Here is a 25,681-nt window from a genome sequence, read left to right on the forward strand (position 1 = left end):
TATACGTACGTATAAAATTGAATGCAAAATATAACCATAAAATTTAGTTAAGTTACACTTAACAGCAAAAGTCTGCGTACACCATTTCTTTTTGAAGTGAAACTTCTTTAGCGGCGGTTGGTGGGTTGGGAGTAAATTGGCAAATTCAACGGAAATTGCACACGGAAATGGTGCAACGGAAATGATGCAACGGAAATGGTTGGGGCTGAAACAAGTGCTTCCGTGTGTATGCATATGGTATTAATTTAACAAAAACGTGCTAATAAAAGATTAAAGAATAACACTTAGAAAAAGACCGATACAAGCATGAAGGTAAAGGTGAGTACGTACATAGATAAAGAAAAGGTAAAAATAAGAACAAAAACAAAGATGCGTAAAGATAAAGGCAAAAATTAAGACCAAGGTAATTTTAAACACTTTAGTTATATATATGAGGGCAAAGGTGAAGGAGAATATGTAGATAAAGAAAATGATAAACATAAGGGTAAAGACAAAGAGGAGGAAAAGGATACCAATAAAAGTAAAGATGAAGATAGGCGAAGAAAGATTAGAACAAAGGTAATAAAAGAGGAAAGGATATAGAGAGAGACACAGAGACTCAATCTGGGAACTACTTTGGGATTTTAGAGATTTTCGGGGTTCTAGAGACTTATTGATAAAATAATCGATATTTTTATCGGACTTGTTATCGATATTTACCGATTTTGTTATCGATATTTACCGATTTTGTTATCGATATTTATAGATTTTGTTATCGATACTTATCGATTTTGTAATCGATATTTATCGATTTTGTTATCGATATTTATCGATTTTGTTATCGATTTGGTTATCGATATTTGTCGATTCTTTATCGATATTTATCGATTTTGTTATAGATATCTATTGCTTTTGTTATTGATATTTATCCATTTCTTATCGATATTTTTATCGATTTTGTTGTCGATATTGCTATTGGTATTTATCGATAAAAAAATAAAACCTTAAACTTATAACATTATATTTCTTAAAATGAAACGAGCGGGTTGAAAAATGCACAAGTGGTTTAATTAAGAGTTCAAAGCATAGTAACATAAGTGAATGTACAGAAGATGTGATACAAGTGAATATTATTAGGGTTGCCAGATTAATACTTTCTAACACCCTCACTTATTGAATTAATTAATCATGTTATACAAAAAAACTCAACTAAATTTAAGTAGTAAATTCGTGATTATTAATATAAATACCAGTTTTAATTCCCATTCCATCGACACAAAATAAGATCTTGTTTTTGGGTACCGCCTTCGTTAAACAATCAGCTATCATGCCCTCCGACGATATGAATCGAACGTGTATGGTTCCTGATTTAATGTGGTCGCGTATAAAATGGTAACGCACATCTATATGTTTAGATCTTGGCCGAAATGAGTCCGTTTCTGCTAAAGCCAAGGCAGACTGGTTGTCACAAAATACTTGTATAGCGTTCTGATCAATAGATTCGTCAAATTGTTTTCCGAATTGCCTTAACCATATCGCCTCCTGAACAGAAGAAGACATAGCCATGTATTCTGCCTCAGTTGTGGACAACGCCACTGTCGGTTGCCTTTTGCTACCCCAAGATATAGCGCCACCAGATAACGTGAATACATATCCACTGCAAGACCGGCGTTTATCAATATCGGAAGCCCAGTCAGGTCTGAGTAGCCCACGAGATTTTCGGATCTGCAGAAAGATAGTTTATAATTAGTAGTACCTCTAATGTACCTAAAAATGCGCTTAACAGCGGCATAATGACTTTTCGAATGCTTAGCGTTGAATCGACTAACATCGTTGACTGCAAACGTGATATCCGGGCGTGTACCCTGAGCCAAATACAACAAGCATCCTACCGCCTCTTGGTAAGGTACATTTACCAACTCCTCTTCGCAGATCTCGGCCGATAGCTTTTGGTGAACATCGCTCGGCGTGGATACAGGTTTCGAATTTTCCATACCAAACCTGTTTAGAATCTCATTTGCGTATTTCTGTTGGTCTAAATAAATTCCGTTATCATCATATGTGATATGAAATCCGATGCAGCTTTTGGCCACACCTAAATGTTTCATTTTAAATCTTGTCGTCAACTCCTTTACAAATTCGTCGCGAACTAAAGGGTCATCCCAAAACACCAAAATATCATCTACATAAATGGCGAGTATCAATTTCACGTCCCGTTTAAAATAGACACATGAATCAGCTTTAGATCTCTGTAAGCCCAAAGATTGCAAAGTTTTGTCAAGCAAAATATTCCACTCTCTGCCACTCTGTTTTAGTCCATAAACAGCTTTTTGAAGTTTGCACATTTGACCACTGTATTCACCGCAGCCGTCGGGGAGCTCCACGAAAATGTCTTCAGATAATTTGCTTTGTAAGTAGGCAGTAACAGCATCTAGCTGATCAATTTTAAGACCCAATTTGACGGCTAGTGCTATCAAGTATCGAATCGACGTATATCGCACCACAGGCGAGAAAGTCTGATGATAGTCGATGCCGAACTGCTGTGAGCAACCTTTAGCCACTAAGCGAGCTTTATGCCGGATTATAACATTATTTTCGTCGCGCTTAGTTTGGAAAACCCATTTTGATTTTATTGGTTTACGATCAGTAGGAAGTTCCCAAATTCTCCATGTCTCATTTTCCACATGAGATCTTATCTCAGACTGCATGGCTGATTTCCAACTCTCCCAATCTACACTACGCATAGCTTCTTCTACTGTTTGCGGGTCGTTGGAAATTCCATGCAATGCCGCAAGATGGCTTACATACCCTTGACTAGAAAAATCACGTTTTACTGCTTTTCTTGATGATTTCCTTAGTGATTGAGGTAACGAAATGTTTGCATCAGGAACGTAAGTTTTATCAGTAGCATCGTTGAATGTTTCCTCGACTGAGTCATTCGCACAATAAACGTCATCAGCGCTTTCATTATTTTCCAATCCCCTCACTGAAACTGGTTCTTGATCAGCGATTGGTGCAAACGAAACAGTTCTCGGCTCGCTCTCCACAAAAACAACGTCACGACTGATTACAATTTTGTTTGTTTCTGGATCAATACAACGATACCCTTTTGTGAGGTTACTATAACCGACGAAAATCATCTTTTGTGCTTTTCGATCCCACTTACGCCGACGTTGCTTTGGTATATGGACCATGATGGCAGATCCAAAAATACGCATATCACCTAAATCGACATTAATACCTGACCATAGTTTTTCTGGGATTTCCCCATTTAATGCCGAGCAAGGTGAACGATTTATTATATACACCGCAGTGTTCACAGCTTCGGCCCAATACATTTTACTAAGGTTGGCATCAAACAACATGCACTTAGCACGTTCTAGAATTGTCCGGTTATATCTCTCAGCAACCCCGTTTTGCTGGGGTGTGTACACAGCCGACGTTTGGTGTACAATGCCAGATTTGCGACAGACCGATTCAAACTGTTCACCCACGTACTCTGTCCCATTATCAGTACGTATAACTTTAATTCTCTTACCGCATTGTTTCTCGACTAGTATCTTAAACTCCTTGAAATAATCAGCAACATCGGATTTACTTTTCAGGAGAAATACGAAGACTTTGCGGGAGTAGTCATCTACGAATGAGAGAAAATATTTCGCACCACCAAAAGGCATTGTCTCCATCGGCCCACATATATCAGAGTGAATAAACTGTAATAAATCCGAACTGCGGTTGCCAACATGCTTAAATGGCAGCCGTGATTGTTTTCCCTCGCAGCAAGCCGCACACCCCGCCAACTCACTTGCGTCGCCACTGAAGTACAGATTACTGTTTTCCTAATTTTTTAACTTACATAGATCTGCGTAGTTTAAATGGCCTAAGCGGCGATGCCACGTCATTACACTAACATTTGCTTTTGCCAGCATGCAAGAGATCGGTTGAGTACGAAGTTTATATACGCCCGAAAAAACTTTAACGTTGGCTATCAACTCTCCATTTTGACTAATTATTTGACAGCTACCCTTGTTGAATGCGATTTGGTTCCCATTCTCAGTGAGTTGCGAAACAGACAACAAATTCGATGTCAATTGTGGAACATATAAAACACGTTCCATTTCAATCTCGATGAGCCCTATACGAAGTGCGACACTACCGATTCCTCCGGAAGTCATTTTTTCATTATTTGCTGTTGTTATTTCTTGAATGGATGTTTCTTTAAAATTGTAAAAAAGATCTTTGTAAGGGGTCATGTGCATGGAAGCACCGCTATCGATGCACCAATCTTGTTGATTGCTACCGTCTTCATTACTCGCATAAGCACCGAAAGCTACCTTGCTTGTGTTGCTAGGATGTTGTTGTCTAGCTTTTGTGCTTTGATTGCATTCTTTGCTAATGTGGCCCTTTCGACCGCAATTATAGCATTTGAAATTTTGCTTGCTAGCTTTTGCCTGCCTTTTCTTGACACTTAACAATGCCCTCCCGTCGTGGGCCGATTTTTCATAATCTCCATCAAGAAGCTTGGTTTTGATATTTTCTCCGGTTATCTTTATACCACTGCTCTCAATTCCCATGATAAATGGTTTAAAGTCATCAGTAAGCCCGGCAAGCATTATGGCACCTAGCCAATCGTCACTTATATCGAATCCGATCCCGGACAACTTATTCGCGGTATTTACGAGTTGGTTAACATAGGCCGTCATAGATTCACAATGTTCTAGACGTGTGGTGATCAATTTCCGTAGTAAACCGATTTTGCGCGTTAATCCAGTGTCATCGTATAGGTTTTGGAGCGTTTTCCAAACATCATAAGCCGTTTTCTGATTTTGTATGTGTACATAAATCGACTCGTTGACGGATAAAATAATCTTTGCCCTCGCTTTTCTTAGTTTTTTTTCGTCCCTTTCTGTAACAGGCTCTGTAATGCACTCATGAAGGTCACACATCTCCAAAATGCTTTCCATCGCGAACCGCCACGTATGGAAATTTTCACTTCCGCGCATCTTCTCAACCACTTGTAACGAAGCTTCGGCCATTGCCATTTTTACCCTCTTAACAACGAATGTTTTTTTTTTTTTTTTACTACGCTCGAAATTTTACTTTAAAACAAATTAGCAACGTATGCTTTTGTATAGAAGTTTTAATCGACTTTACACAGACACGTGAGCTGGGCCCATAACCTCTTAAAATGAAACGAGCGGGTTGAAAAATGCACAAGTGGTTTAATTAAGTGTTCAAAGCATAGTAACATAAGTGAATGTACAGAAGATGTGATACAAGTGAATATTATTAGGGTTGCCATATTAATACTTTCTAACAATATTAACAAACCTATCGTTTTATGTACAATTTCCAGCCAATAAAATACATATCGAGGGCTAATATTCAATACAACTATCTGAAATTCACCTAAGATTTAACTGCCATCGATGATATTGTTGCAGACCACGTATGTATATCGTTTGTTAGGAAAGTTTGTTATTGAATTGCATAGCTCAAATTAACATTAGTGATGACAGCTAAGCACCAGATGGGTTCAACATCGGAAAGTAGCTTTTCTGAAAATTGCAGATAGATTTTATTGAATATAAGCCCTCGATATATTGATTATGACACAAATTAGATATGTAACATAAGTTTCACATCTACAGTGTGGCCCAGGCGCACTTAGTTTTTTAAATATTCACAGTATATTGAGAGTTAAAATTTGTTTGTTATTATTTGATAAAACTATGATCATGCTTAAAACAAAATAATATAAACCGTATTTTAAAATTTTATACAAAACAAAGTTAAATTTAACAATTTTTCGTCAAAATTGTTGGCCTTTTAATCGGATTTAAAAAAATAAATAAACTAAAGTGGTAAGCAATCTCGCTTTGAAACGGGGTTTCTATTGTTATGAACGATACTGTACCTACGTAAATATATCTCTGAGCACCCGAAATGTGCAGTTATGCAGTGATTTTTTTTTAGTTTCCAATGTTTTTCATTTTAAATATTTTTCGTTAAGTTTTTATTTAAGTACTATGTCTCATACTCCATAAACCATTTAAATTCAAATTCCTAACTGTGCTGCAAACTTGACAGAACTCTAAAAACTGTCTTCAAATCCCAAACTCAAACTTTTTAGTCATAGATTTTTTTATAAATATTTCGAGTATTCTGTTTTGTAGCCCATCAAGTTTTAGTGTAGTAAAGTGTAATCTTGCATCTTAAACGGAAATATTTAAATAGGAGAATACCTTCAAGTCGTGCGTAGAAAGAGTTATAAAATATCAGCGCGATTAACTATTCTAAAATTTAATTGGCTATAGAACTGCATATTTATAAACTCTGATTTAAAATATTGAAGTTTTTATAACAGTTTCTAGAATTCTACTAAATTTCCAACACAGTTAGAAACGTCAATTTATTTGTTTATGTTATAATACTTATGAGCCATCCTTAAATAAAAAATTTACGAAAAATATTTAGCATGAAAACCGTTGTGAATATTCAAAATTCGATACATTCTTAAACCGATGCCAGAGATTCTATGTATTACGTTTCAATAAATTTAATACAATTTAGCACTGAGTTATCACAAATAAGCATTCAATATAACACCGTTTTTCTCATTTGTTGAAACGACTTGGTTTAGATATTTAATTATAAGTATCCCAGAATACCCATTATGCATAACAAATATAAATTATTTTTAAGAATAACGGGTTTAGAAAGTCAAGGAATAACTGACTTTTTATGTTCCTAATCTTAAAGCACAGTTTGCCTTAGAAAGTAAATTAGTTATGTAAGTTAGTAAATCAAATAGCTCTTTAAACATAAAATAAAGTACATATTTTTATTTGCAAAATTGTATGCGTGCTTATTTAAAGAAAAGGCTCTATACTATACTTCTTAGAACCAGCTCAAAACTAACCAAATTTTTTCTAGCCCGGAGGTAACCCTTTTAGAACTATCTAGGAGCTGTTGTTATATGAACCATCTCCATCTAAGCCAGAGTCAGCTCAGAACATGTTCAAAAGTTCTGCAGAGGGCGACAATTGTCACTTCGTAGGACATCGCCATGTTAAAAAAGACAGTTGAAAGCATTGAGTTGAGATGGTTGAAGAACCAGTACCGTCCCTTTTCGGGCTAGCTCAGCGCAAGTTCTGAACCAGTTTGATTTGCTGCAGGGCTGTTACTCCTGAAATTGAGCGTACGGCTCTTTTCTTGTTAATATTTGCAATGCTTTACATGCTAAATTTTTTTTGTTAATTTTGTTTTAAAACATTGCTTATGTTTTAGCAAATCCCATTTAAATCCAAGAATGATACTGTGTACAAAAATTAAGAAAAATCTGCAAAGTTTTATAGCCCATTAAATTTTGGTTTAATAATGTGCAAATTCCAAATGTCCAAAAATGCTGGAAATTTTTTAATGGAAAAAATGCGTAGGACAGTCAGCACAAAATTCTCAAAAATCAACGCGATTTTTTAGAAATTTGAAATTTGCACATTATTGTACTAAAATTTAATGGGATATAAAACTGCACACCTGAAATCTTCTTAGAAATTCGTATTAAATAGTTCGCGATTTTGCTGAAACCTTGCAGATTTTTCTTAATTTTTGTGCGCAGTATCATTATTGGATTTAAATGCAGTTTGCCATATAAGCCATATTTTAATACAAAATTAACAAACAAATTTTAGCTTGTAAAACATTGCGAATATTAACAAAAAACGCTCAATTTTGGGAGTAACTGTATGTAGATTTTATGGAAGAAAAAATGGCAAACCGGCAACTCAATCACCGTCGTCCGGTGCAAATCTGGGTAGAGCTTTAATCGAGTATAATGGGTGCAAACTAGACAGCGAAAAAGCTGAAGTATTTTCATTGAAAAAGCGTAGTTGTAAAGATGCCGTTAGTGAATCCAGATATGGTTTTATTATAGACCAGTACTCATTTTCATTGACCGATGGGGGTTACTTCTGGTTTTAACCGACTTCCGAAAATGGAAGAGGTTATCAGTTCGTCGGAAAATTTGTTTTTCTATGTATGTTACCGCATAACTTTGGACCACGTCAACCGATTCCGATTATTCTTTTTGCGTCGGAAAGGTAGTGTCTCAGAGGTGGTCCCATACTAATCTGGTTTAGATCCGATCATTGGAACATGAAATATATATATTTATATTTTTTTAAGTCGGTTTTTTTTTTGCTAAAAATTACTTGTTTTTTGTTTACCTGCCAAACGTGGTCGAGAAATTGCTACTCCTAAATCGGCTGTAATCAAAAGAGATTTTGTAATTTACTCCGTAGTGACTCTTTCTGCATTCTTGCGATCAATACGCTGACCAGCGGCGATGAGATCTACTTATTGTCTTCATTTGCAAAATATGTGCTGTAGGTTCCAGCAACGTTGAATATTTAGCAATTGCCATTGAAGCAAAGACGAACATCCGCCTTGTTATAGCAGCACATAATTAATACGCAGACTTTCTTGTGAAAAAGTTTTCCTGAATTTACTTTTCTAAATCTTCCACAACTTCGGGAAATTTTTTTGATAGCCTTATATTTTTCCGACCATCTTGTTTCACACAAACGTGGTATACTAGGAGCATCATTTTGCGTGTCGTTGATTCGCGAAAAAAGGTTTATCCCATCTTTCCGTTCATCACAGAATGGTAGGAGAAACTCAAATGTATGACAATTTAGAATATACATATGTATTTAGAAAAGAGGTAGAGGGCGGGGGAAACAGAAGAAAAAACAAGAAAAAAGAAAAAGAAAAAAGAAGAAAATGTATATAATAATAAGTAGAAATTACAGGCACACACAGAGTAAACAAATATATATACTAATTGCATTCATTGCTATAATAAGTAGTTAATTGGTTTTTAAAAGGCAGCGCATTTTTTAGTTTTCTTAACATAATAGGAAGAGAGTTCCAAAGACGTATGGAACTGATAAAAAACTGACGTTCACAGACAAGGGTTCGATATTTGGTGTGTACTAAAAGTCCAGACCTCGATGATTGGAGAAATTGAAGTCTTTCGTACAAAGAACTAGGCTCCTTAGAATTTCTAATTTTTTGTAAGGCAACATGTATTATAACTTTTAATAGGTCATCAAACGCAACGCTGAATAACTTTTTAGAAAATGCTGAGATATGGTCAAGTCTTTTTAGCCCGTACACATATCTGGCAATATTGTTATAGACAACATTTAACTCTTTCTTACATACACAGTCACAATTAGCATAAATTTCACATCCATAAAGAGGCGTAGGTATTAAGTACGCTTTAGCTAATAGTAGTCTTATATTTATTGGAGTGAAATACTGTACTGACCAGAGTGTACGAAGCATTCCATACACTTTACCTACTGTGTTAAGGATGTGCTCATTCCATGTCAATGTGTTGTTTAAGATGACGCCTAGATTTTTAGCCCTGTCAAGATATTCTATTTCAGATTTATCTAGGCTAATTTTGTCGAGATAATTAATATCGAGATATTTTCTATGAATTACAATACATTTAGACTTTCCCGGATTAAGGCATAAACCATTCATTGAGGCCCAATTAGCTACACGAGACAAGTTAGACCTAAAGGTCACTAATACAATTACGGATACGACTAACAGAACAGCTTACATACAATTGCAAATGTGTACATTACAGTTTTTCAACACTTTAGGAAGGTCATTAATGTATAGGACGAATAGAAGCGGGATGAGGATTGACCCTTGCGGTGCAGTGTAAAAAGCTTTCGAGTTGTCGAGAAGTGTCAGAAAACTGATGTTGTTGGCATCAATTTGCGATCTGATGCTCTCCGTTACATCCAAAAGAGCCGTTGTGCAGCTTCTACTAGCTATGAAGTCCGATTGACGGTTAGTCAAGAGACTGTTATCATACACATAGTTGTGCACAGATTTGTTTGTGCAGGATACGCTCGATTACTTTTGACAAGAAAGGCAAAACAAATATAGGCCGGAACTCATTATTTGTTTTCCGAATAGGTATAACCTTAGCGACTTTCCAGCATTTCGGAAAAATGCAAGTTTTCAAAATATAATTGTTTAAGTCAAATGTGGCAAAACCTTTGGTAGAATAATCTTAAGAAAGACAGCTAATTCCATCAAGTCCAACTGCTTTGGACTTAATGGAGAGTATGGCTTGGACAACTTCGCAATGATCAACACCGACAAAAACAAAAGGACTAGCATTAACATTTACACAATCACGGTATTACTCATAACATATATTATCACCAGATAGTTTGTCTTACAAAGGACTTATTTAGCTCATTGACATCCGAAGTAGAGGGAGCATTTTCTACGGATTTGCCTACTCCAATCTTCTTTGCCTGGAGTTTACTGCAATTTCGAGTTTTTCCTTGTAAAACATTAACTTAGCCGACTTTACGGCTTTGTTAACTGCAACACGGGCTCTTTTAAAACGACTTAGTGTTTCCGGAGATCTGTACCGATTCCATCGCGTGTAAGCGTGATTATGAGTTGCGACGAAGTTGTCAAAGAGCATATTTATTTGATCTTGCAAGAACAACGTCCTTCATCGATGGATTGCAAGTTCTGGATAAGTCCCCAGTCAACCGAATCGACCGCAGCTGCGAGAGAATTATAGTCAATGCTTTTAAAGTCGCTATATGGGAAAGAAGTTGGCGATTCGGATATTTGCAAGTCAAATATCAGAAATATTAAGTCATATTTGGAAGATGTTGGTGCAGATAGTTAATTGGAATAGAGGGATTTCCGCAGATCACTTACAAAGAATACATCTAAAAGTGTGCTGTTAGTAGAGGTGAAATGCGTTGGCAAGGAAGTATTTGTCGGGAAGAGCCCTAGCGACTCCATACTCAATCTTATACTGGTATCCATGAGCAAGTTGCTACTAAAGTATCCTGCAATAAAAATTTCATTATAGTTCACGAGTAGCGGTTCCAAGAAATCCGAAAAGTCCGTAAAGTTGACACTGCGGTTAGGCCTATATACACAACCAACAAGAATTTTTTTATTGTTTGAACATACGTCAACGAACACATATTCGACCAAAGCACCACAAGTCGATACACAATTTAGTTTACAAGACAGACCATTTTTTACATATATTGCTACACCTCCACCATGACCATGCCTATCAGCTCTAAAAAGTTGATAACCATTTACATGCAGAATATTATTGTTGTGGTGCGAGGAAAATCACGTTTCGGATATACAAACAACATGAATATCTGAATTTTCGATGAGATATCTAAATTCGTCGAGTTTTTTAAACTAACTTTGCGCATTTAAATGTACTATCTTAAAGCCTGTGGCACGCTTGCTAATAATACGCAACATGCTGTATAAACAGTCTTTGGAACTCGTACGCTTAAAGGCTAAGGGCGACATTATAAAATTTATGTAAGTTAATTATGGCACTGCATCTAGGTTCTAAAAAGTTAAGCAATGAAAGAAACACGTAACATTTACAAGATTTGTGTACACAAAAGGCAAAAAAAAGATCATGACAAAAGACGAAGACAATATTTAAAAATTTAAAATACAAATTCGCATACGAATTTCGCATTCAAGTTGAAGTTTGTTGCGTTGATATGCTGCTTTGTAAAAACGGCGGCAACTTTTATCCGCTTTTTCAGATGGAAAGTAGATTTGTATTTTTTAAATAAATCATTGTAGCTTTTACAAGTTCCGAAGACTCCTTCGCACAAACTAAGAAAAGAATTCAATTATGTTCAATTATGTGCCACTGACAAAAAAATACTTACCATCCACTTGAAAAAATCTACCAAATCTGGAAAATATCTACCAATAACTTTTTTTAGTTATTTCAATAAAGATTAAAATTGTTTAAGGAACTTTTTATTTAACTAATAATATGGTATTTGACATCATATTAATGGCATCTTCTCGGTTTTCTTCAACCAAAACCCAAAGTGATGAAACCAAAGGGAGCAACGAAAATTCATTATTTGAAAAAACTTCAAGTAGACAAATACAGTGACTCAAAAAACGCTTGGTAATTTTTTAATACTCACAATCTTTTTGATGTAAAAATCTTTTTGCTATTTTTTATTAGAACATTATTTGCGCTTTAACGGAGCCCATACAAATCAAGGATTGAAGCTATTTACAACATTTAGAAAAATTCAAAAAAATTTCGTTCAAATTTCGATTTTCTTACTCTAAATTTTTAGAACAATTATAAGTATGCAGTTTAATAGCACATGCGAATTTAGGATAACCAACAAAGTGCAGCTAAAAATTCCAGTTGATTTAAAAAAATTGCCGCTGGTCTTCTGAGGTTTTTCATTTAACAATTGCCATTTATAAAAACTGGCTTTGAATTTTTTATTTTTTTTGCGAAAAATCAAAGTGTGTAATTACATACTTGCAAATTTTTTCTTTTGATTAAAAAAATCATTTAACATATTTAGGCAATAAAAAGCCCTTCAGGATTCCAGTAAAATGAGTTTTGAATGGAGCACGATATGTTCGCCTTTTACAGATATAGTATATGCAGGTCGGTTAGGGTGGGTCGAAAATTTAATGTTTCTCAAATCCTTTGATAATGGTAAAATTATATTGTGTCATGAGGTCAACAACAAGCCGGTAAAATATTAATCGTTTATTTTAATTGCAAGAGCCCGCGCATCGACCCCCAAGTGACACAAAGTACACTGGTCGAATAAGACGGCTTCTTGTTGAAAATTCAGTGTTCAGCAAAAAGTTTTGGTGAATGTTATTAAATAATGAATCTGCAAAGGCAAACGACAAAGTCAAATATCATCTCTGGCAGTCCTTTAATTTATGGTTACTCTCAAACTTATCTGTTTTTCAACCAAATTGTAATTGTTGTGTTGATAATTGCACTGGTCTTTAGTCAGAAGATGTAAAGAACAACATTGATATTTTTGGGGTGTACTTAGGTCGCAGGTTCCAAATATACTAATCAGTTTTTCATACTAGCTATACTTTGCGAATTTTTGCAAATTTGGGAACAATTTGGGGAGCTATAATAAGAAACTCTTTATCTTCTATCACCGTGGAAAAATTTCATTTATGCAAATGAATATGGAAACACTGAACTAGCACAAATTGGACAAACACTAATTAGTTTACTTATTATTATACATACCATACACAAATTGTAATTAAATGAAGTTCACAAGACTTTTTGTTTAACATTTTTATTCTTTTTAAATAATTTTGTTTTAATCTGGCTGATTTTTATCACATTATTATCATAAATCAGTAGCAGCAAGTCTCGGCTTCAGTCTGGTAATTTTTACGTACCGATCGAAAAATATTTGTGAAGGTTATGTCGAAAAAAGGGAAGCATCTCTGTTAGAAATATAAGCAAACGATTACGGAAAAGTGTGCCATGGATTACCTATACAAGGCTATATCTCCAATAGGAGAGTCCCAAGAGGATAGTGCATTTACCTCCGGTCACTCTTTGACATAATGGAATTATATAAAATATCTACATCATTAGCGCTCACAAGGGGTGGGTTTTGGGGTTCAAACCCCCCCTAAAGCTAATAACCTTAAATGCAAACTGTATGTTAAAGCTTAGAACCCAGCTCTCAAGAAAAGTCACAAGAAGTATTTTTAACCGACTTCCAAAAAAGGAGGAGGTTATCAGTTCGTCGGAATATTTTTTTATTTTTATTTACTTTTTTTATGTATGTTACCGCATAACTTTGGACCACGTCAACCGATTTCAATAATTATTTTTGCATCGGAAACGTAGTATCTCAGAGGAGGTCCGATACTAATCTGGTTAAGATCCGATCAGTTTATCATGATATATATATATATATATATATATATTTTTTTTTTTATATGAGAGTTGAAGTCGGTTTTTTTTTGCTAAAAATTACTTGTTTTTTATTATTTTTTGCTTGAAAAATAAATCTCCTTTTGCTGTAAATTTTCTTGAAGAAACAAATATGCGAGCTGCAAACAGATTTAAGAAATTTTGACAAAGTATTTAAGAAGTTTCTTGTGCGTCATTTTATATGCAGTTTTCGCTTTTCTTGATAGCTATTAAAAGTTTAAAAATCACCATCTCCATCGAAAACCAGCAGCGGGATTCCAGCATTTGCTATAGCTGATTTTGATCACCAAAAATCTCCAAAAGCAACATTTAGTTACATACCAGACATGCTGCCAGATTTTGTTGATTACACATTACAGTTATTACTTTTCGATTCAGTATACTTTTAGGTCCACTGCTTTTCATTTAGAGAATTTTGGTGACGAAAATCTAGCGTAGTGACCAGAAATCGATAAAAATTATCATTAAATTTCTTTAAAAAATTTTTTTTTATTACTTTTGAAGGTTGAGCGCATCTTATTTTTAAACAAGTAATTTTTAAGCAAAAAAAATTTAGGAATACCGTTAATTTTTTCATTATCCAATGATCAGATCTAAACGAAATTACGGGACGACCGAAATTGAAATCGGTTCACGTGGTCCAAAGTTACGCGGTAGCATACATAAGTCGGTTTAAAATGTTTGAGTTCTTTGTTAATTTTAAGTAAATATAGTACAATTTATGAAACTTTAAAAGGTTTATTTATTTATTGCATACTGTACATAAAACTTGCATAAATGTATTTTAAAGAGCCTATTATCTGAAGCGAATTTTCAGAAGTATAAACCCCTCCCAAAATATATTCCTGTGTGCGCCCCTGATCTAGATATATCTTAATACTTATTGCACGCTCCTAATTTAGTATAACGGTAAATTTAGAAATCGCGAAAAAAGGGCTTCTTTGGTGACTAATGAAACCATTCAGCTCCAATTTTCAAGAACACATAAATGGACTTAAAATGGGCATTGCTCACCTAAATTTTATTTAGTTAACATATGTATGAAATGATGCCTAATATTGGACATCCGTAATTAATTTCACTTACCAGTAAAACTAACCAAATTGGCTTGACCAAGTACATGATCCTTTAAATATTATATAAACATCCAAAAACTTAAAAATCTTTGAAATAAGTCTCATCTAATTTTTTATTTTCACTTGTTTACCAAAGTAATGAAGAATTGAAAACTCATACGGGAAGGTCATTGCTTTTGTAAGTATTCCTAAATATCTCGAAAACTTGTAGTCTTATTGAAAAATTATGTATGAACGTGAGATACTAAATTAAATAACGTTTTACTTGATATATCCTCTGGGTATAACAATTAACGCATTCCCTAGATATTACCAACCAAAGTTTAATTTTCCAAATTCGTAAACTTTGAAACTATCGCGCGGGCTAAAGATATTATTTAAATTAATCTTTCGTAGCCAATTATTATTGGTTTAGACCTAAGACAACATAATATTACTATTACAGTGCGATCAAATGCCTTTTCCCCCATACAAAATTGACCCAGCCTATTATCTGTGATATTATCTATGTATGTATATAAAAAGTGTGCATTAAAGCGTTCGAAAATTAATGCAATAAAGAAGACAAAACTTTTGAAAAAAATTTTATTATATAAAGATAACTACGAAAAATAAAACGGGAACTAAAACTTAATTATTAACCGACGTCACAAAAAGGAGCAGGTTATCAATTCGTCGGAATAGTTGTATTTCTTTTTTTTTGTTTTTTATGCATGTTACCGATTTCTAAAATTCTTTAAAGGACAGGTGTTACCTCACAGGTGGTCCCGTAGTAATTTGGTTTAAATCGGATCATTGGATCAAAGAAATTAACGATAATCTTAACTTTTTATATGAGAATCGAAGTAAATTTTTTTTTGCTTACAAACTAATTGTTTTTTTTTTTCAAACAACATACTTTAACAAAAATCTACCAAAATGAGAAAAAATTTATCTTCTTACCAACCCAAATTTTTTCTACCAATTTTGGTAATAGTTTACCAAAGTGGCAACCTTGGTTACGTCAGCTAAATATGTTTTTCTCAACATATGATTTGTTTATAGTTATATATTATTATATTATATTATATATTATTTGGTTATATATATGTAGTTACCAAATTGTGCGTTGAGAGAAATAAATGTGGCTGACTTTTTCTGGGCGTATTTAGCTGATGAAGGTCGTGGGTTTTATCAATAATGTGAAGCTTCATCTTTTAGTCGTAGGAGAACAATAGAAGCCATAAACATATTAGCATCTGTAAATTATTAAGTTCCGGCTTAATCAGTATTACCCCGATATACTACATGGATAAAAGCATGAAATATACCAGAATGCCCACTTCTGCTAAGATTAGCACAAATTAGCCATAAATTGTCTAATGCATTAATATTAACGCAATATATTCATTTCGCATCAAGGGATAACAGCAAAATGCGTAGAAAAAGTGCTTGCCACGTTAGTTATCGATATCGCAAAGGAATTGGATTTGGACATTGCCCTTCCGTGGAGAGCGAATAGACAAAATTTTCGGGCTAATTATCGTGCATCTAACGCCGAAGATGGAGGATGGTTCCGTGCGCAGAAGTGGAAAACTTTTGACTGCCACCTGGGAGTGGCCAGAAGCGATTCTTGTGCGTACGGTTTAAATCGCAGCTCACAACGTCCGGATATTTATATCCACGTATCCCCTGGGTAGCAACCAAACACCCGTTTGGGAGCGAGCTAAAGTGAGAAGGCGTAAAACTTCGCATGCGCTGGGTTTGGGTTCCGTCACGTTAAAACCACGCCCAATGAAAAAGAACAAAGAGTCTCGGATGAGACCCCCTTTTTCTGATGACGACCACGGCAAACGTACAAGGACACGTATAAAGGAATATGATTTAAGGGTATGCACCTGGAATATCCGGACCCTTAATGGGGAAGGTGCCTCTGCCCGGCTGGTTGATATCCTCGGCAAGACAAATTCAGCCTCCATGACGAAATGTCCGATAACGGACTGAGGCTGATCGACTTCGCCGGGGCCCGAAAAATGGTAATATGTAGTACTAGTTTCCAGCATAAGAACATCCATCAAGCTACATGGCTGTCTCCAGATCGAAAAACGAGAAACCAAATCGATCATGTTGTGATAGACGGAAGGCATGCTTCAAGCGTTTTAGACGTACGTACATTCCGAGGGCCAAACATCGACTCGGACCACTATCTTGGTGTAGCCAAGATACGCACCCGACTCTGTGCAGCAAAAAATGTGCGCCCAACAATGCAAGAAAAGCTTAACGTCGAAAAGCTGCAACCACAACAGACCGCTAATTTATTCGCCACTCAACTCACACACCTGCTCTCTGAGAGGTGCGCGAGCAGTGGAACCAAGAATGATAGAATACAAGATTGCGCCGATCAGAGAGGATTTTTGAGCGTAATTTTTCGGTGACGTCACACTGGTGCAGCTGCGAGAGAGCAATGTCAAAACGCGAACAAGAATGCAAGAAGAAGAAGACATTTTGCACGAAAAACGTAAACAATACGAAAAAATTTATTCATAACACATTAAAATGGGAAAATTTATAGATATTAAGCATATATATTAGCTTTAATTAAAGATGAAAGCATTGTTGTGGTGTTGTGCATATAGTCTTTAGGGTGAGTATCAAAAATAATGTTGGGACAAATGTATGTGTTAAAAATGTTTGCCATTTCAGAATCAACGCTCCCACGAGTTAGTCGAAGATGAAATCTTTGAAAAGTATTATCAAAGGTATTCTAAATAATAATAATACAATCTAAATAATAATAATACAACTTCCGACGCGTACCTTGATGAAGGTGAGCAATTAGTGCGTGAGTCTGAGCACTTGCTGCAGACAATTGGCAGCGAAGCAAATGCCGCACTGCGCCAAGCCAACTCAGAGCTGGGTGCGTGTATAGACGAATTCCGTGAAATGTCGCTGCAGGTATCGAAGGATGTTAATCAATTGCAAGATACTGTGATGGCGTTGTTCCAAGCAAGTAGCTAGAGATTAATAGTTTAGTATAAACTTAATTCAGTACCTTATATTATTTTCAGGCGCGTTATAATCCCATTAAGATATGCGATTTTCTGCTGGAAAACTGTTTAGAGCCACTAATTTTGAAGCCAGTTTCATTGGACTACAGAAAGCATACCACAGCAATCTTCTCTTGCAGATATTTCCGATGCACACACAGTTGGCACTGCGCCGTTGAAATTATTGCGTCAGTGTTTGCGTCAATTAGATTTGTTGAAAAATGTTTGGCAGAATGTGTTACCCGATGCAATTTATAACAAGACATTTTGCGATATTATACAGTTTGCTCTCCATGTTTTTACACATATCTTCGTATTCATCCAAGCGTTTTTTCAGCTGTTCCACCTCATAGTCATGCTTCTTTTTCTCATTACCGTACTTTTGCTGGAGTGCCGCCAGTTCCATGTCCTTCTTTTTGTTATTCATTAACAGAGTCTTGTTTTCTCGCTTAAGTCTTTTTCTACGTGTAACAAAATTAAAACTTTAAACACAAGAATATGCCAACATGTTTAGATTGCCTTATTGCTTTTACAAACTCACAGTTGAGCTTCCAGCTCCTCAACTTCTTCCAAACTGCTGTCGTAGTAGAAGACTTTACGAGGTGTTGAAGTCGCGGGGATTTCGGAAAGATTTGCATCCACTAGGCTATTTTCCTTATTCTCCACATTTTCGTCAATCGGAACAACGTTGGCACTGTTATTCGCCTCGGCTATAACAACTTATTTGCAAATATAAGTCGAAACTTTCTTTAAAATCAAATTGTTACCTTCATTGACTGCGACAGGTTCACTCTGCTGAAGTAACTCGCTGACAATTTGTTTGTACTCCTCGCGCTGAACACTTTCGGCACGCTGGGAGGTTTCCCCATCCTCTGGGTAAATGCTGGGCACAGCACCACGCTTTAAAAGGCGTTTTTTTGCAAATCCTAAAGCGTTTGCAACAATAACATTAAATGGAATGAATTTAGAAAATACACAATATATTACCCATTTCGAACTGTCGATTGTTTTCTATATCTTCACTAGAAAAGTGCTTCATGCACACGTAGCTCGATTTGGGATTCAATAATGCACTTCCTCGCCGGCAAAACTGCATCCACTTTCTGGCGAGAGCTTCGTCCGTAGGAAACGAAAAAAAGCTTATATCGCACGCTTGCCTATAGTTTTCACTATCACAATTTGCCACTGCACACTTCATTTTGCCTTAGTATAAGTTTATAAAGTTTAAATAATCACTTTGAATTGCTTAAAATCTCGCAGAAATAACACACAAATAAATTGTTAAGTTCAAAATCAACAATTGCACCAGTGTGACGTCATACAAACAGCTGATTCTGTCAAATTCGTTAAGAGAAAAATAGCGGTACCGAGATCGGCGCAACCTTTGTATTCTCTCAATCGTGGCTCAAACGTATGTACATATGTAGGTACATATGCTGTTGTATTGCTGCCACAAATTGTTGCCTCTCCCAGTTACTGGTCCTCGATGTCCATATGAGTAGCGGATATTTGCAAATAATGCATCGTACTTTTAAAGTAACCTGTCCCTTTGTGTGCCTTTTAGCAGGTGGTGTGTTCCAGTTCCTTTTTCTCGCAAGGTCCTTTTGCACAGGTGTGCGGCGAAATGAAATTTTAAAAGAAATTCAATTAGTTTGCATTAAATACAGGCACATGTATGTATGTATGTATGTATATACATATGTATATACAAACATATGTGCGCATACATTAGCTTTGAGTTCGACTTATGCATTTACTGCGTCCACATACGCACGAATATCTGCCAAGATATGCAGCTAGGAATATTTATATAAAAAATGCTCAACAATTTTGAGGCCGCAACGCATTTAGGTGCTTTCCTTAAAAAATTATAATTATACGTCAATAGCATTCACGTTCGAAAGATGGTACTAAAAATCATATTCCCAATCCATATTTGGCTTTGATTCTTCCCTAATTACTTCTAAATATTTCGGTCCACTTACTTCGGATTCCGATAACTGGTGTTAAAAACGGTTCCTGGTAACTGCTCCGTATGGGTAACAAAAAAACCGTTATTGGTCAGTTATCACTTTTATATATATATAACTTTATTTTCTATTTTTTTACACGATTATAATCACGATTCCTTTTTACTGCACCGCAACTTTGATATTAACCTTTTCGGACTTTCTTAGTGGCATTTAAGGCTGAGATTTCCATTACGGAACCAATTTTTTATGAAAATCGGTGGGGATACTAATGGAGGTCTTCTTTAACTATATTTATCAGTTTCACAATGTTTTTGTTAATAGTACTTAAGTTATTTGTTGTTAAAGTATCCCCCCTACTATCACTATATTTTATTAGAAAACTACACTTATCACTTTTATTTATACAAATATACTATCCTTAAAAGGTTCGCATGCATTTGTAATACAGTATATTTTGCATTGCTGCCTCTATGCTTAAGTGCACATTTACGATACCTACCCCAAAATGCGCATCAGAGGCGTTATTTTTAACATTTATAAGGAAACTGCTCCGATAGATGCATTTAGCATACCTGCACATTGGCGATACCTGCCTTAAAAATTGTGCGACTAGTATCAATTATCAAAGAAAGTATTACGTTTACCTGCACTGGCCCTACAATTACCTAATTTTACAACTTTTTATTTGTTTTGTTCCTCTCTCAGAACAACGAAAATGGCTATTAATTTATGTAGTTATATAGATAATTAGATACTATTCGGTAAAAATTTCACTTGCAGTAATTTCTACGTGGTAAGTGCTTCTCCATTATTTGGTTTCATAGGTATTTGGATACCTTCCTCATTGAAGTAGTAAAGAAAATTCGCTTAAGTGCCTTTTTTGGTTAAGTGCACAAGTTTTTCGTGCAAAGAAGGATGTGCAGCTAAGCAAAATATACTGTATTTAAATATACAATTATTAATTAGTTAATTAACTAAAACGCGTTTATAAATGTCTTCACAAGCTTTAACACATTTCACAAACAAGCAGAAATAACAAGGGCTGACAGTAACACAAAATGTATGCTACCATACGTTAAAAAAAAATGCACCACAAATAAGTGCGTATAATTACGGGGTATAAGTGTACAATACGTACATTGCTCTTATTAAAAATAATAATATTAGGATCGATGGGGGTCTTACTCCTTAAAATAACGGTATCATTTTTTTCGGGGGGAAATAATATTTACTGGTATTGTTGTAGTTCAAAGTACACAAATGTAAAAAACGTAAATCGATAATTTGATAAATAATGAAAATGTTTAATAAAAAATCGCGCGATGTCAAACTCGATATGTACTTCGATAAATAACTAAGTTAATATTTTTATTACAAAATCTCTCGATTTTAAACTGAATCACTTTTTTTATCAATACATCGATATTTAATTAAAAAAAAATTAATTACAATGTCCGTTTTTATTGTTTCTCGCTTTCAGTGTCTTTTTTTGGGCATTTTTTGTTGTGTGGCAGCACCGACATTTTAGTTCAATTGGTTTGCAAAGCAAAAAGTGAGGTTGAATTTGACATTTTTTGCAACTTAAAATTCAATTTTCTTAAAAACTATAAGCCTCCGGAGGGGGTGGGGTCTCAGATTTACAATCAAAAAAAGCCGCTCTAAACCCCCTCATTTTTTTTTAAGCCGGGTTCCGTACTGGAAAATTTTCCCACACTTTATTGGGTACGACATGCCTCACCTACTCAATTTCCGATCGCCCGATTTAGTCACTCATCTTCGAAACTTTCCAAACCTATAATCACGACACCTTTTTACTGCACCGCAACTTTGATATTAACCTGTTCGGACTTTCTTAGTGGCATTTTATTGGGTACGACATGGCCGAGGATGTCACTCATGCCTCACCTACTCAATCTCCGATCGCCCGATTTAGTCACTCATCTTCGAAACTTTCCAAACCTATACATACACGTATTCGTAACTGCTTTAACAAACCGCCGGGTTAGCAAGGTCTCCCTGCTGTGTTAGCTTTAAAAGTGTGGCTACTTTCATTTCCTTTTACCCACGCACTCAAACACACACACATACCAAACAACAGCTTGCGTTACAAGCAGGGATGCCGTTTGGATCTAAATAGATCCAATTGGATACAGTTTTAGACGAATTTTTTCGGGATACTTATTTTTTCCGGTCAGTTTAAATGTGGATACTTTTTTAAATAGGCCAAAATCTTATATTTCCTATAAAGTTTTTTTCGTTCAAACATCGATTTTCATTACATTACATATGTATGTCACATTCTCCCTGATCCCTCTGGTGAATTCCAGTCTGCGCACAATTTTAGAGAAGTGTAATTCACTGGTCTACTTTGCAGCGGCCGTTGACCTACCTCGAGTTTTACTGAAACAGCTGACTACAGCGATTTATGTACATATGCATGTATGTATGTCAGCGCTGTTGTAAGCCTATGTTAACATTTACATATGTGTACATAGGTGCTAGCCAAGAATGATAGAATACAAGATTGCGCCGATCGGAGAGGATTTTTGAGAATAACTTGTGTGTGACGTCACACGGTCACGGTCCGAGATCGGCGCAACCTTTGTATTCTCTCAATCGTGGGTGCTAGCCGCTGCGTTGCTCAAACGCAAGAATGATAGAATACAAGATTGCGCCGATCAGAGAGGATTTTTGAGCGTAATTTTTCGGTGACGTCACACTGGTGCAGCTGCGAGAGAGCAATGTCAAAACGCGAACAAGAATGCAAGAAGAAGAAGACATTTTGCACGAAAAACGTAAACAATACGAAAAAATTTATTCATAACACATTAAAATAGGAAAATTTATAGATATTAAGCATATATATTAGCTTTAATTAAAGATGAAAGCATTGTTGTGGTGTTGTGCATATAGTCTTTAGGGTAAGTATGAAAAATAATGTTGGGACAAATGTATGTGTTAAAAATGTTTGCCATTTCAGAATCAACGCTCCCACGAGTTAGTCGAAGATGAAATCTTTGAAAAGTATTATCAAAGGTATTCTAAATAATAATAATACAATCTAAATAATAATAATACAACTTCCGACGCGTACCTTGATGAAGGTGAGCAATTAGTGCGTGAGTCTGAGCACTTGCTGCAGACAATTGGCAGCGAAGCAAATGCCGCACTGCGCCAAGCCAACTCAGAGCTGGGTGCGTGTATAGACGAATTCCGTGAAATGTCGCTGCAGGTATCGAAGGATGTTAATCAATTGCAAGATACTGTGATGGCGTTGTTCCAAGCAAGTAGCTAGAGATTAATAGTTTAGTATAAACTTAATTCAGTACCTTATATTATTTTCAGGCGCGTTATAATCCCATTAAGATATGCGATTTTCTGCTGGAAAACTGTTTAGAGCCACTAATTTTGAAGCCAGTTTCATTGGACTACAGAAAGCATACCACAGCAATCTTCTCTTGCAGATATTTCCGATGCACACACAGTTGGCACTGCGCCGTTGAAATTATTGCGTCAGTGTTTGCGTCAATTAGATTTGTTGAAAAATGTTTGGCAGAATGTGTTACCCGATGCAATTTATAACAAGACATTTTGCGATATTATACAGTTTGCTCTCCATGTTTTTACACATATCTTCGTATTCATCCAAGCGTTTTTTCAGCTGTTCCACCTCATAGTCATGCTTCTTTTTCTCATTACCGTACTTTTGCTGGAGTGCCGCCAGTTCCATGTCCTTCTTTTTGTTATTCATTAACAGAGTCTTGTTTTCTCGCTTAAGTCTTTTTCTACGTGTAACAAAATTAAAACTTTAAACACAAGAATATGCCAACATGTTTAGATTGCCTTATTGCTTTTACAAACTCACAGTTGAGCTTCCAGCTCCTCAACTTCTTCCAAACTGCTGTCGTAGTAGAAGACTTTGCGAGGTGTTGAAGTCGCGGGGATTTCGGAAAGATTTGCATCCACTAGGCTATTTTCCTTATTCTCCACATTTTCGTCAATCGGAACAACGTTGGCACTGTTATTCGCCTCGGCTATAACAACTTATTTGCAAATATAAGTCGAAACTTTCTTTAAAATCAAATTGTTACCTTCATTGACTGCGACAGGTTCACTCTGCTGAAGTAACTCGCTGACAATTTGTTTGTACTCCTCGCGCTGAACACTTTCGGCACGCTGGGAGGTTTCCCCATCCTCTGGGTAAATGCTGGGCACAGCACCACGCTTTAAAAGGCGTTTTTTTGCAAATCCTAAAGCGTTTGCAACAATAACATTAAATGGAATGAACTTAGAAAATACACAATATATTACCCATTTCGAACTGTCGATTGTTTTCTATATCTTCACTAGAAAAGTGCTTCATGCACACGTAGCTCGATTTGGGATTCAATAATGCACTTCCTCGCCGGCAAAACTGCATCCACTTTCTGGCGAGAGCTTCCTCCGTAGGAAACGAAAAAAAGCTTATATCGCACGCTTGCCTATAGTTTTCACTATCACAATTTGCCACTGCACACTTCATTTTGCCTTAGTATAAGTTTATAAAGTTTAAATAATCGCTTTGAACTGCTTAAAATCTCGCAGAAATAACACACAAATAAATTGCTAAGTTCAAAATCAACAGTTGCACCAGTGTGACGTCATACAAACAGCTGATTCTGTCAAATTCGTTAAGAGAAAAACAACGGTCCGAGATCGGCGCAACCTTTGTATTCTCTCAATCGTGCAGTGGAACCACATTTCCTGATCATTAAGTACCGCCGCCGAAGAAGAAGTTGGATTTCATCGAGCCCGAAAGAACAACTGGTACGATGAGAAATGTCAAGAAGCCGCAGAGAAAAAAGACGCCGCCTATAGTGCCACGCTGCGATCGGGCGCAACGCGAGCTATGTGGGACCGTTATAGGGAACTGAAGAAGGAAGCGAGAATTTGGCGCAATAAGAAGAGAGAGGTCGAAATACGTGAGTGCGAAGAGCTTGAGATGCTGGCCGATAAGAAGCACGCCCGAAAATTCTACCAGATGGTTAGGCGACTTACAGAAGGTTTCAAGACCGGGGCGAACTCCTGTAAGAATAACAATGGCGACCTAATAACAATGGCGAACTAGTATGTCCAGAACATACTTAATTTTTGGAGGGAACACTTTTACAACCAACTGAATGGCAGCAGCGCTGAAAGTAGTGAAGAAGACGAACCCGAGTCCCCAGTCGATGATGATGGAGTAGCTGTCGCACCGCCTGACTATGACGAGGTACGAATAGCGATTACGCGGCTGAAAAACAACAAAGCTGCTGGAGCTGACGGCCTGCCAGCCGAGCTATTCAAGTACGGTGGCGAGGAGCTAATGAGGTGCATGCATCAGCTCGTATGCACAATATGGTCAGATGAACGCATGCCCGACGACTGGAATTTAAGTGTGCTCTGCCCAATCCACAAGAAAGGCGACCCCGCCATACGCGCCAACTACCGCGGAATTAGCCTTCTAAGCATAGGTTACAAGGTCTTATCGAGCGTATTGTGCGAAAGACTGAAGCCCACCGTCAACGAGCTGATTGGACCTTATCAGTGTGGCTTTAGGCCTGGAAAATCCACCATAGATCAGGTATTCACAATACGCCAAATCTTGGAAAAGACCCGCGAGAATAGGATCGACACACACCATCTATTTGTCGATTTCAAAGCCGCTTTCGACAGCACGAAGAGAAGTTGCCTTTATGCCGCGATGTCCGAATTTGGTATCTCCGCGAAACTAAGACGGCTGTGTAAAATGACGTTGAGCAA

The 25,681-nt window shown here is 36.3% G+C and overlaps 2 protein-coding genes across 4 annotated transcripts; both read right to left on the reverse strand.

Annotated features, from left to right (window-relative positions):
• Positions 1-18,163: 18,163 nt before the first annotated feature.
• Positions 18,164-19,254, reverse strand: LOC108371243 (52 kDa repressor of the inhibitor of the protein kinase-like). 2 transcript variants are annotated; one of them, XM_017626762.1, is made up of 4 exons: positions 18,915-19,254; positions 18,695-18,853; positions 18,469-18,637; positions 18,164-18,388 (listed from the first exon to the last, which is right to left on the reverse strand). In XM_017626762.1, the coding sequence occupies exons 1-4, from the start codon at positions 19,123-19,125 to the stop codon at positions 18,166-18,168; spliced, it is 762 nt and encodes a 253-aa protein (XP_017482251.1). In that variant the 5' UTR covers positions 19,126-19,254; the 3' UTR covers positions 18,164-18,165. The 2 variants fall into 2 exon arrangements, with proteins under 2 accessions (XP_017482251.1, XP_017482242.1); XM_017626753.1 differs by having other exon boundaries at positions 18,469-18,646.
• Positions 19,255-23,460: 4,206 nt separating this feature from the next.
• Positions 23,461-24,319, reverse strand: LOC108371262 (uncharacterized). Of its 2 annotated transcripts, none has more exons than XM_017626795.1 (4): positions 24,212-24,319; positions 23,992-24,150; positions 23,766-23,934; positions 23,461-23,685 (listed from the first exon to the last, which is right to left on the reverse strand). In XM_017626795.1, exons 1-4 carry the CDS (start codon positions 24,261-24,263, stop codon positions 23,463-23,465), a joined length of 603 nt encoding a protein of 200 aa, XP_017482284.1. In that variant the 5' UTR covers positions 24,264-24,319; the 3' UTR covers positions 23,461-23,462. The 2 variants fall into 2 exon arrangements, with proteins under 2 accessions (XP_017482284.1, XP_017482273.1); XM_017626784.1 differs by having other exon boundaries at positions 23,766-23,943.
• Positions 24,320-25,681: the final 1,362 nt, after the last annotated feature.

Source organism: Rhagoletis zephyria, unplaced genomic scaffold (assembly GCF_001687245.7).
Source record: "Rhagoletis zephyria isolate East Lansing unplaced genomic scaffold, Rhagoletis_zephyria_1.1 Rzeph_scaffold_00065, whole genome shotgun sequence".
NCBI lineage: Eukaryota > Metazoa > Arthropoda > Insecta > Diptera > Tephritidae > Rhagoletis > Rhagoletis zephyria.

Coding starts and splice junctions, on each gene's coding strand:
- LOC108371243 (XM_017626753.1), bottom strand. CDS start 19,125: ATGAAGTGTGCAGTGGCAAATTGTGATAGTGAAAACTATAGGCAAGCG. Junction 18,854..18,914: donor CAATCGACAGTTCGAAATGG/GTAATATATTGT, acceptor CAAACGCTTTAG/GATTTGCAAAAAAACGCCTT. Junction 18,389..18,468: donor GAGGAGCTGGAAGCTCAACT/GTGAGTTTGTAA, acceptor TGTTACACGTAG/AAAAAGACTTAAGCGAGAAA.
- LOC108371262 (XM_017626784.1), bottom strand. CDS start 24,263: ATGAAGCACTTTTCTAGTGAAGATATAGAAAACAATCGACAGTTCGAA. Junction 24,151..24,211: donor CAATCGACAGTTCGAAATGG/GTAATATATTGT, acceptor CAAACGCTTTAG/GATTTGCAAAAAAACGCCTT. Junction 23,944..23,991: donor ACCTGTCGCAGTCAATGAAG/GTAACAATTTGA, acceptor TTTGCAAATAAG/TTGTTATAGCCGAGGCGAAT.